This window comes from Cetorhinus maximus, chromosome 4 (genome assembly GCF_964194155.1).
Source record: "Cetorhinus maximus chromosome 4, sCetMax3.hap1.1, whole genome shotgun sequence".
NCBI classification, from domain to species: Eukaryota; Metazoa; Chordata; class Chondrichthyes; order Lamniformes; family Cetorhinidae; genus Cetorhinus; species Cetorhinus maximus.
Genome location: NC_135882.1, coordinates 97361379 through 97374412, shown reverse-complemented (window position 1 = coordinate 97374412; position 13034 = coordinate 97361379). Strand labels below are relative to the sequence as shown.

The window sequence follows — 13034 nt, the reverse complement described above, 5'->3', positions numbered from 1 at the left end:
TATTTGCCTGGAAATGTCATGCCCTGAACAATTGGACGATTGAATCTAAACTTTATTCTGTAAAGTTGAATTTGATTTGATTTCCCTATGTTGTGTCTTGTTCTCTGCCATAGGGATCCATCAAGAGGTCAAGATTTGTTTAGCGGCATGAGAGTCAAAGGTGCCGAGGGTTATCAACACCACTGTTGAGACAGCCAGCAGTGGTAATGATGATGTTCCCCGATCAGATCTGATGAGAGCAAAGAGGGCACTGAGGGATGCAAATATGACCAGGGTAAATGTTGTCCAGATATTTTGACTCTCATTTGCAAAGAGTCTTCAAGAGCTAAAATGAAAGCATGTGATGGCTGTGACTTAACATTTTCCAAATCCCTATTTTTCTTCTCCCTAGAAGAAAAACTGTGCTTGAATGAAGGAGATCTGAGACAGTCTGCTCTCCGCCATCGTGAGTGAGTGAATGGCAGCTGGGCATAAGGTGCATGTGACTCAGGTGCTGATGTCAGCTTCCCAGCCCCAAGAGCAGATGGAAGAAGCAGGAAGTCCCTCCGGATTGCAGGAGGAGCTTAAGCCAGCTCCCCACCCAATCACAGCTTTGAAAGAGGGATAAGAAGATCAGGAGGTGAAGAGAAGAAAGGGCATTTCCCCCACCAGAAATTTAAGAACCTGAGGCGAGAGAGGGCAGCCCTGTACCAGAAGGAGGAGCTGCTGGAGGCTCAGAGTATAAAGCTACAAAATGAAATTGTGGCACTCTCAGAATCAGATAACTTATTTATTAATATATTACTTGGATCTCCTTCTGTGGCTAATGCAGCATTGACAGATGTGTAAATTTGCACTGGCCCAATAGCCTCCCAGAATGGCACGAATTATTGTTCATCATCGCAGCTAGAGTGTCAGTGGCAGCAACAGCTGGAGCCCCAAAAACACTGAAGCAGAATCACCCCCAAAGCTTCCAAGCCTTGAGGACACAGCCAGCGAACTGTACACCCCAATGGGAAGGTAATTGATCTTAAATGATTTTCAGAGCATCACCTGAATTGTGGCTACAACTGTCTGTAAAAGTAGATCAATACAACTACCTCGCACAGTGCCAATTCACTGGTACTCAACCTTAGTAACTAATTATTTGAGATATGTGATATTTTCCTATTTTAGATATGAGATACTGATCTGTCTCCAATTTTACTTACAGGTACAATTGTTGGGTGAGATTGAAATCCAGGCGTGACTCTGGAATTCTGTCCATGGCGAAAGGATGAATACTTTGTTAAGTGCCTGGCTGTTGGCATCTGGGGCCACAAGACTCTCTGATAGAGGTTGGACTACAGTAGGGCATGCCCATGGTTTGTGGACAATGGGGTTGCTGCGAAGCCAGCACTTTCGCCAATAAAGTTGAATGCTGTCAATTGTCACCTTCTTTGTTCTGTGTCTCTGATCTACTTTTTTGTCTCACTCACTTGTCTGTTATTGGATGTCCATTCTATGCTGTAACTAAAGGCTTAAGTAAATCCTTGCTTTCAACTGGACTCAATTCGTGTTTGGCGGCTGTTTTGGCCAGGCCGATTAAATTGTTTTTCCCTTCTGGGATTTGATTTCCATTTGATGGTTGGTGCAGTGGAAGTGTTGCTGTATGAGGTGAATGTGAGGAGGGTTTAGCTGCTTGGAATTCCAGGAAGCCCTGCCCACCAAACGGCAGCACAACTTCCCTGGCAGGTGGTGGCAGCTAGAATCAATGATGGACACACTACCTGGTGGACTAGGGAACAAAAGTAACAACAGCAACAACTTGCAATTATCGAGCATCTTCAACACTGTAAAATATCCCAGGTTGTTTCACAGGAGAGATATCCACAAACTTAGAGACAGATCCACTGGTGAGTATAGGTGATCAAAGTTTCGTGAAGGATATAGGCTTTAAGGAGTGTCTTCAAAGGAATTTCAAGAATACCCATAAGTAACATTGGTCTCAATCTTCTGATATGGGGAGCACCGAATAACGCAATTTAGGTCTCTAAGGCGTGTCAGGATCCTGAGGAAGTCCAAACACATGAACTTGCACAGTATTTATGTGGGAAGTTTAAACTTCCAATTTCTGGTTTATGCTTCCCAGGCTGTTGCATGATTCCCTACAAGAGTGGAATGAGATGGCCATATCCATGGAGACCTGGGATGTTTGCCCTATATCTACCCTGGTTTTTACACAGACGCACTTAGGGCTTTTCCTAGCACGTTTCCTCCAGGGAATGTTCCCCCATCCCGTCAATATTCAGCCCCCTTCCTGTCAATACTCAGCCCCTCTTGACAATTTTCACGCCCCTGACAATGTTGACACCCCCACCCTTGCAACAGTATTCACCTCCACCCTGGCAATGCTCACCAACCCTCCCGCATCCCCTCTCCTGACTCACCTTCTGGAATCCCTTCTCCTGCCTGACTGATGTTGGAAGAGTCAACATTGTCGGGGGTGAGGGGTGGAGGGTGAGCTGGGAGGGTGTTGGGGGGGTGAAAAATGTTGGGGGTGAGAGAGGGGCTGAATAATGTCATGGGGGGATTGGGTGTACATTGTCAGGGGTAAAGGATTTGGTGAGCATTGCGGCAATGAAGGAGGTGGTGAACATTGTCAGGGGTGAAGGGATAAGTGTACATTGTCATGGGGTGAAGGAGGGAGGGGGAGTATTATCGCGGGTGAGGGAAGGAGGGAGGGGGAGTATTATCGCGGGTGAGGGAAGGAGGGTGAACATTATCGGGGGTGAGGAGGGAGAGTGAGCATTGCCGAGGAGTGAGGGACGGGATGAATAATGTCGGCTGGTGAGGGAAGTTGAGGGAAGGGGGTGAGCATTGTCAGTGGGAGGGAGGTGAACATTGTTGGTGAGGGTGATGAGGCACTGCAGTATCAGTAATGACAGCTCCATTTAAAACAATGTAAATCAATGAACTGAAGACAGACCTTAAGGGACATGTCTTCAGTGCACGATGAAAAATGGGCATGGCTCCATTAGAAATCCACTCGTCACTTGGCCTCCCGATTCTATTTGTTGCTGGCTTCAAACTGGAGCCAGAACCATAAGGTCCTAAGACTCCAGTGTTAAAAAGTAATTGGGCAGTTTAAATTGCAGACAGTGGCAGGCATGCCTGCTCCACCACTGACCGGAAGATCTGGGCTGTTAATTCCATAGACTGAGCAAAAATGTTGACCAAAAAGGTTGAATCCTTTATAATCAGGTAGTCCCCGTCTGTAAATAACAAGTTTGACCAGCAGTCTTATTCTGTTTGTCAATATTGAAACAGAAGATATCAATCATTATATCCACTTCAACTAGATAAAACTGAGTGTCAAATTTATTTTCAATTAGATGATGTATAAGGACAAGCAAGATAAAGTCGCTTGCCCAACATGTTGGAGCAGCAGACAACATTCATATGTTACAATAAATGGGTGGGCCATGAAAATCCTTTGTGTCTGCTCCACCACCACTATTTTTACTCACAGCTTTCTGTGCAATCTCTGCGACCACCTGTCTCTAAAGTTGCTGTTCCTTCTCTTGTTGGCTGCAGTGTTTTGAATTTCGGGAACCTCTAGGATCAATAAAGGCTGCTCCCTTATTGGTGTTACAAGGCTGCCATCTCATCTGTCTAAATTTACTCATAAGAAAGGAGTCTCCTAAACCTTCAGCCCAATGAAGCTCAAAAGCCGGAAGCCAGTGAGGGAAGAAACTTGAAAACTGGAGCACCTATTAAAAAAAGGTATTTGTAGATCTGATATTAGGAGCATCTGATCTGAATTTAGTTTGCAGCCACAATTTCAATGCTCTTGCCATAATGTACAAATACTTAACTTACAATAAATTTAACTAGAATTACTGCTTAATGAGCCCTTTGTTTGTTCAGCTTCTTATGGCAAATTCTTGGGGCAGGATTTTTCGGATGGCAGTGTTTCCCGCTCTGCCACCCCTTTTATTGGTGATAGAACTAATAACCAATTATCATCAATGGAAGAATAACACAATCTTAAATCATAATATCATGAAAGCAATTCCATGGAATGATCTGAACTGTCCTTGCACACAGCAGCCAGCTCATCTTAAGATGAGACAACAATGAAAATGCTTCTATTGTCAGGCATCAATGAAGTAATCAATATTATGTGAGCTGATCTCCAAGCACATAAATTTACTAGTTGATAGAAAATGTAGGATTCATACTATTTTTAACATTTATTTTTACTTTTGAAATAGCATTAGCTATTCAAATTGGTTGTAATGAAACATAAACCATCAGGCCTGAAATCCAAAAACAAACTCTTTAATGCCAGAGTGGACGAGGTATCACTCCTTCCAGCGGAGGAGGATTGGAGTGGAAATTCCGCCCATTGTTCCAAACTTGCCATGAAACTGACCTGTCTTCCTGGTTTAGGGTTCATTCCACACACAGGGTGGGTTCCTGGTAGAATTTCCAAAAGGGACAGAGAGGGCCTTTTATCCCTGCCGCAGCGATGACTGCCAGGGACATCAGCTGAGTCACTAAGCCCTCTGCCATCATTTACAGTGAATAGGTGGTTGGCAGCCTGACCTACTGTCTCAGTGAATTAAAAAGCAGATTGGGATGGAAAGGGATGTTAGGTCTTGATTTCCCTGCTCTCCATTGCTCAATTTTGGAAAACCCAGCTGAGTAAGTACATTTTTTTACGATAAAGGTAAATCAGAACAAATTACCCAAATTGTAACACTCCTTTTTTGAGCCTAGAATCATCATTAAACAACAGTAAAAATCACACTTACCTTGTACAATGATGGATGCTGAGGACTGGATGGAATCTTGATTATTACTGGCATGACAAATGAACTGGCCATGGTCCTGGAGGGTAACATTCCGAATAAAGAGGCCACCTGAGGGAGTGGTGGTGTACCTGGAGTGGGTAGGGAGCAGTTCTCCATTTCCTTTTGTCCATGTAACGCGAGGCTGGGGATGTCCAATGGCACTGCATTCCAGAGTGATACTTGATCCAACCAGAACTTCAGTGTTCTGTGGCTGAATCACAAAACTGGGCTTGGCTAGAACAGAAAAGTGCGGCACATTAAAATAGTAATTTTAAATATTCTATAATTTGGCCGGGATTTTCTGGTCCTGCCCATGGTGGGAGCCAGGACCGGAAAATCCCGCCCTTTGGCTAACATTTAAATGACATTCTTTCACTGCCAAATTAAGTATGCTGGACATATAGCATTTAGGGTTCATATGTTAGGGTTGGATTTTTATCTTCTTAGTGGGTGGCATACCTGCCTTAATGCCAACACATTTTCTTATGTTGGGATCATTTGGAATCAAAAATTGTGCAAATAATTCAGGGGACCATTGCTGCAGCACCAGAAGGGGTGGATGGTCAGTTAAATGGAGCTTTTAGAAAGGGTCCAAAGAGTACAACACTTTCTTTAGGCGATGCCTAAAAGATTTGCACTGAGGGCTATCTTGGAGCAAGCCACTACTAAATCACATCTTGAATTGAATTTAGGGACTGATCCCTATTACCTCAGGATCTAACTTCAGCATTTTTCTGGCTGTCCTTGGCGTTTATGGAGACAGTGGCAGTAAGGAGAGAAACCAGAGAAAAGCCCAGGACCCAAAACAGCTGCTGATATTTACATGCAACAAGCAGGAACAGGTATTGCAGGAGACTAAGGGGAAGAAAAACAGAGGGCAGAATCTTTCTTTCTCAGCAGGTGTCTCGGGCCCCAACTGCGGTTTCACGCTGGCTGGCCAATTAACGGCCAGCAATGTGGAACACGCACTGAAAGCCTTAGCACTGCCAGTGCGGGGGCGGGAGGAGCGCGAGCACTGAAGTTTGCGCATGTGTGGGGATGTGCTCACTGAAAGCTCCCTAAAGGCACAGAGCTACCTCAGGTAGCTGAAGGATTTAAAAGTGAAATATAAAGATTTGAAAAATAAGGGAAACATGTTCCCACAAGTGACTCTGTCACATGAACAAGGACATGTTGAAAATGAGTTTAAAATTTTTTTATTGTGTATTTACTCACTGTTGGAAACCTCATCCCACACGTGGATCCAGTTTTGCAAAAAATGCAAAGGCCGCCTGGCCTATTTGCCCGCCCGCCCACCTGCCAACTGTAAGGTTGGACGGGCAGTGAAAAATTCAACATAATTACCAGCTTATGGCCTTAATAGGCCTCTTAATTGTCGACAGGCATGCACGAGAGTCAGCAGCGCACCTGTCGACTGAAATATCGCATGAGTGCTCGATGACATTGGAGCGCTTGCCTGACGTCGTCATGCACTATTTCACGCTCGGGCATGTCAGGCGCATGCCCGCAAGCCAAGCTGAAAATCCTGCCCTCTATTGCACATTCCTTTTAGATCACACAAGGTCAGTTAACATTATCAAAACCGATCTCTATGTTTTTGGGATAATTATCAGTATCATCCATAAATATATACTGAAAGAAGAACAAGGCCAGCTTTTAAGATGGTACTGCCTTTATAAAACCATGGTTTCTAATCCACTGCCATTAAATCTGAATACCTTTGAATTGTTTCCCCAAAACTTCACAAGTTTGACCATCTTTTTAAATAGCTGTGCAAATTGTATTATTTTGACATGAAAATCTCTGATATTCAGAAATAGCTTAATCAGTTACATTCTATAAAAATTGTAAATGAGCGAATGAGAACTTTAAAGAGACTGTATGGTTTCTCATCGGTGAAGAGCCTTAAATAATTCACTTACACCTTCTTCTCCCTTTAATTAATTCACTTATACTTTAATTACAAGAGAAGGAAAGAGTAAGCAAAATGCTTTTCAATCATTTAAAATGTTCCTTATTAACGTTGTTTCTCAATTTTATGTTTGAATTTAAACATTTGTACCAATATGTCAACAATTTTTCTTTAAGAATCCTCAGTTTGCAAATTTTACACTAAAATTCAAGCTTGTACTATTATTAGGTTTTAGGCTCCATCTGAAAAAATGATCATATTTTAAGCACATAATGTAAACTTTATGGTAAACTGTGGTTTTGGGATAGTATTCAGATATAATGCATTTTAGTGTATTACAAGTTTCAGGTCTCTGGACATCCCTGGAGTCAAGAATATACCCATACTGCCAAATATCTAATTATACAGTGTCATAGTAGGAACCCTTGTGATCTAACCGAGATATCTTTGCCATTAATTTCTATAGGATTCTCTTGATTGTCCATCATAACTTCAGTGTAAAATCCATGGAATTTACAGGGAAATCATGTAAACTCCATTTAAGTTGTTTCTCAGAAGTTTCCACAGATCTTCCACTGGAGTTATGCCAGATGATTAGGAGAGCTACCACGAAAATTCATCTCCCTGCCTTTTACACATACCCTCATAGGTGTTCCTCTAGTTTTTCTAAAGGCAGAATAAAATAATTTGGTGAGATGAGGCCATAAATGAATTGTTAATTTTTTTCCCTTAAAACAAATAAACATACAGATTAACTAACAGATCTAATCAAACTTTACTTTGATTCAATTTATGCTCAAAATAAATAAGGGCATCCTGCCTTAATAGGTCTGGGTGACCCACATTGTATCAGGTACAATAAACTGCAAACTGGTTCATCTGGTTTTAATGCATGTCTTCAATGCCTATATGCAATAGCTTTATTTTAAAATCAGTGCAATCACTTAATTTTAAAACAGAACGCTTACTGAATCTCAAGTCTTTTCCATAAAGAAAGGGAAAAATCAATACAAAAATACATTTGAACATATGAATTAAGAGCAAGGGTCCACTCAGCCCCTCAAGCTTGCTCTGCCATTCAATAAAATCATGGCTGATCTGACTGTGGCCTCAACGCCACTATCCTGCTCACTCCTGATAACCTTTGATTCCCTTGTTAGTCAAGAATCTATCTACCGTTGCCTTAAAAATATTCAATGACACTGCCTCTACCATTCTGTGGGGAAGACAGTTCCACAGACTCTTTGAGAGAAAAATAAATTGCTATTCTCTGTCCTTATTCGTGTCCCTTAGTTCTGGTCTTTCTCACAAGGGGAAAAATCCGTCCAGCATCCACTCTGTCAAGCCCCCCTCAGGGCTTTATTGAAATAAAAGCTTCAATAATTTCAATGATCCCATAACATGGTACAAACTTATTTACATTTTCTTTTTCAGAATTCAGGTTAAAGCTGCTGTGAGAATATGACTTGGGAACAAAAAACGCTGACCAGCTTAAACAGGAAAGAGAGCACGTGGATGATTTCTTACTTGGAGTACCAAAATATCGGAGTAAAACGCCTTGAGTTGTGGCCTCTCCCACTACATTTTTGGCCATGCACTGGTATGTTCCCTGGTCAGATTCCTGTGCATTCTGGATCATCAATGTTCCATCATCTAGTAAATTCCGACGAATGTCATTTTTCATGTGTAATTCATTGCTAGAACAAAATAGAGATGTAAACAGTCAGCATGGTCTCAGACGAAGTGAACAGATGGCTTTATTACTGCTTTGTTAGCTCTTCTGCTTAACTTTGGGTAAAATACAAATAGCAAAGGAAGGAATTTCCCTTGTTGCTGTGCAAAACAAATATGTATATTTGAACCAAAAATCTGACTATGTTGGCACATTCCCTATGTAACTTTAGTGGAAATAAACTAGGAAGGTGAGAAAGTAAGTCTGGACCAAGGCACATCTTGGTGTAGAAATTCAGGGGATGCAGAGTGGAATTCATACACCTGAAAGGTAAGGCTTGTGATGCCCCTGATATTGGGAGTTGAGTCCTAGCTGGCAAAGCATAAACAAAGATTGGGCCGCTGCTCATGTTTCAGCTGCCCTCAGGGAAAGCTTGGGAGGGAGAAATGGAGGGGGGAAATCAGAGGTTGGGTGATGTGGGGTCATTGAAGCTCATTTCAGGTGAGATCATCAGATGCTGGAATGGGTGATTGGTGAGTGAAGAGGGGAAAAATGGAGGCATTGGGGCAGGGTTTCAGAGAGCAAGGAGGTGGATCAGAAGCAGCATCTGAAGGGAGCTCAGGGGTAGTAGCAGTGATCGGTTGTGAGTGAGTGGCAGGCCTGTGTTCTTTAAATGTGGAGTTGGGAGGAGGACTTCTGCAAATCCTGGGGGAGGATTTTGCCCTTGTTGGGCAGGCTTTGCAGGGGTGGGCAGGGGCGGTTGGGAAGCTGTCTGCTGCCAGCGATCGGTGCCGGACTACAATTTCACACTGGTGGGCCAATTAAGGCCCACCCAGCGTGAAATGCGAGCGGCAGTGCTCAGCGCTGCCTGTGCGTGAGGGGTGGAGAGCTTTGATGGAGTAGATCTGATTTATTCTAGAATCCTAAGAGTAAGACTTAAGTAATGCTCTTTGAAGCATTGTCGGCTATGATGAAAGAGTCACAGGACACTGGGGAGTTCCCAGTACATTAGAAACAAGCTAATGTGGCTCCCTATTCAAAAACGTATAAAAACAGACACAGAAAAGCAAACCCATCATTGTTACTTGAATTTCCTTCCAAATAATGGAACTGAACATCAAGAAGATGATTATCTGTATAATAATAACCATGTTAACAGCAATCAACATGGATTCAAAAGGCAAACAACAAGGCAAAATAGAACAGATGCTGATTAATCTTTTTAATCTCTTTGAGGAATTGGCGACCTAAGTAGACTGTGGGGGAAATCGTCTCAGATTTGCACAAAGTGTGGTAGCAAGCAGGAGAAAAGTCGTTTACCTGCTGGCCACAATGACGGGGTTTTCGCTGTATTGTCCCATTCCGCCTCATTAATTATGCAGCCACAGGAAACATGCCATTTCGCTGGCAGGTTACCTCTGATTTGCCCACCACGCTGTTACCTCACCGCTTCCTCACGCAGGGTGTGGTATTTATACTGCAGCTGCGTGCACACTTCTCAATGCTTGCAGCCCAGGAGGGCACCGGTGAAGACATGGCCCCAAAGGCCAAGAAAAGTGTAGCCCCCCGATTGAATGACGTATCCCTGGAATGCTTTCTGGACACCATGGAGGCCCACTGCAATGTCCACTACCCCTGCTTTGACCACAGGAGGCCCATCAGTCTCACCACTCCAGCTTGGGCGGCGGTGGCAGAGGTGGTCAGTGCCAATGCTGCACACAAGAGGTCAGCCATCCAGTGCAGAAAATGGAGGAATGATCTCATCCATGCCGCCAGGGTAAGGCAACCATCTCATCGCTCTAAACTCACACACTCACAAGGCTATCACACATTCACTGGCATCTCACTCACTGCCAGCTCAAGGGACATCACCACTCACTCTCTCACACACACTCTCACATCTCCATCTGGCCTCATCTCCTCAGGAGACTGCCTCCTCAGCCCTCACCAGCTTGAGGCCACATGCACAGATTGACATGTGCCCCCATACACACCCTGGGATACCCCCCTTCCCCAGTACAGCTCTCGTCCTGCAGCCTCTTCCCTTGCCTGAGGCCACTTCTCCCCTTTCCCCAAGCAAGCCTTAGCCCTGCAGCCATTGAAAAGCCACCCCTGCCTTACAGCTGGTCTGGTAGGTAGAGACCTAACTATGAGCCCCCCTAAAAGTGATGTGGTGCTGCCTGTGAAGCCTGGCACTGATGACCACAAGTGCTGTCGGAAGCAAGTAGACAACCAAACCTTGAAGTCCCGAGTGAAGTGCAGGTTACCAGGTGCACGTCGCTTGTGTACAGTTGTGAAACACATCGGCGTGCAGTCACCATTGACGGGTGGAGCGGACAATCGCAAGCTGGTTTCATGAAAATTCTGGCCTGTGCAAAACCGTACAATATTCTGTACCTGGACTTGCAAAAACATTTGAATAGACTTCACAAGGAAATCTATTAATTAAGTTCAACGATGTAGAAATCTACGGCAAATTGTCCGAAGGGCAAAAAAAAACTGGTACTCATTAGAGTAGTTATATTGAGATGAGGAAAATTAAAGTACTAATTGTAGTGCCCCAGGGATTGATATTTACATCAATGCATTGGATTCTATAACTCAATGCAAGATGGTAAAATATGCAGATGACATCAAACAAAAGAGGGGCAGTGAAACTGAAACAGTTTAGAAATTACAAAATAATTTGGACAAGGTATGGAACTGAGCAGATAAATGGTTGCTAAAATTGAATGCAGAACACTATAAAGTATAACAAATATGAAGAAAAAATGAGCAGCCCATATATTCCATCAGTGATTTTGAAACAGCTGAGCATGACAACTGAGCAAACCTTAGAAGTCTTAGGTTGTTCAACTTGTCCAACCACAATGCACAACAGACATTAACAAAGCCAATAGAATGTTGAATTACATTGCAATGAAATAGAATAAAAGTCAAAGCAAGTCATGATCAAACTCTGAAATGCTCTGGTTAGACTACACTTTGAACACTTTATTCAGTTCTGATCACTGAGACACAACGGTGACAATGTAAGCATTGGAGGTGGTTCACAGAGCTGAACCCTAGTATCAAAGACCTGAATTATGGCAAAAGGTTAAAGAATTTTGGGTTTTTCAATGCTGAAAGTAACTTGCCAGAGAAGTGAACTTTAAGAAGTAATATAAAATAATCATAAAGGTAAATGCAGTAGATGGGGATGTGTGGGGCTAGGTTTCTGGAGAGAGAGGAATGAGTGGAGCTGCAAGGTGTTTTGATCTGAGGAGATCAGGAGAATGCTGGAAAGTCAGTGCCACTTCCTGCCCTCCTGAGTCCCTTAAAGCTTCTGGGACACTGTATCCAGGTTTGAGGGACCACATCCCTGCTGCTGACTTCCTTGGCCACTTTCATCCATGCCTGCTTGGTTTGGAAAGCTGGTCTCTTCCTCTTGTCCTTGTCAAACTTCACCTTACTGCAGTCCCTCAGATCCCACAGCAGGACCTCCAGGTAAGAGTCAGAGATCCAGGGGCAGTCTACAATGACCTCCTTTCCATTCCTGTGGTTGCAGAAGCATCAGGGATCAATATTTGGTTCACCTATTCTGACCCCTGTTGGGGTCCATTAAATTAGAAAGCCTTCCTTTGATAGATTTGGCATGTCATCCCTCCTGCCCATTCTGATTGGTTGGGAAAGCTGGAAGTGGGTTACTAATGCTGTGGCCAAGTTAAAGAGGCCTGGACCGGTATTGAACTAAATGGGTTTCCGGTCGCTCCTGGCCTCCCTGCTGCAAGTGGATCAGTTGAAATAAAATTCTGCCCACTAACTCTGTTTCTCATTCCACAGATGCTGCCTGACCTTTATTTTAGATTTCTAGCATCCACTGTATTTTGCTTTTGTATATTTATGAGTGCCCCATGTGTTTCAAAGCCAATTAATTACTTTGCCCTTAATTACTTTTGAAGTATAGGCTAACATGGCAGTCAATTTGTACACTGTAGGGTTCTTTAAACAACAAAGGAATGAATGACCAGTTTATCTGCTTTGCTTTTGCAGGCTATGGAATTAATGTAGGCCAGAGCAGCTAGAAAACTCAGTATTATTCTTTGAAAAAATGGCTTGCAATTTTTTATAACCACTTGAAGAGGCAAACAAGGCTTCAATTTAACTTCTCATCTAAAAGCTTCTACCTCCAACAATCCATGCTCCCTTAAGACGTGTACTTCAACAATTCAGAGCTCTCTCAGAAAAACACTTGGGTGGCAACTGAGATTACTTACTCAGGTGCTGTAGTGCAGTTTGAACCCCAAACTTCTTAACTTTATAAGTAAGACAACAGAGTTAGTTAACACATATTATGAGGAGAAAGCAGAAAATAAATTTCTTTATGCAATGAGCTATTAAGATGATGGAATATTTTACTACATAGGATGGTTAAGGACAGGGTCACAGTTTCTTTCAAGGGAAGAGAAAATAAAATGTGTAATAACATATATAGGGATGATGTCTGTTGTACCTGCACAGGTAGTGGCAAGTGGGTGGGGCCAGCCAACCTGAGGATTGTGAAGTTGGAGAAGCAATTCTGCTCCTTCTACTCTAAAGGATTTTTTTCTATATTTAAAGGTATCTTTTGGTGACAGCCGCTTCTCAGGCCATG

The 13034-nt window shown here is 43.1% G+C and overlaps 1 protein-coding gene across 1 annotated transcript in view; it reads right to left on the bottom strand.

Moving 5' to 3' along the window:
• The window catches only part of LOC144679777 (peroxidasin homolog), a 660879-nt gene that overhangs the window by 234477 nt on the left and 413368 nt on the right, over positions 1 to 13034 (bottom strand). The window contains exons 9-10 of the mRNA XM_078540527.1: positions 8257 to 8426; positions 4779 to 5051 (exon numbers count right to left, since the gene is read on the bottom strand). Coding sequence (XP_078396653.1) covers positions 4779 to 5051; positions 8257 to 8426 — 443 coding nt within the window. The remainder of the gene's footprint in view (positions 1 to 4778; positions 5052 to 8256; positions 8427 to 13034) is intronic.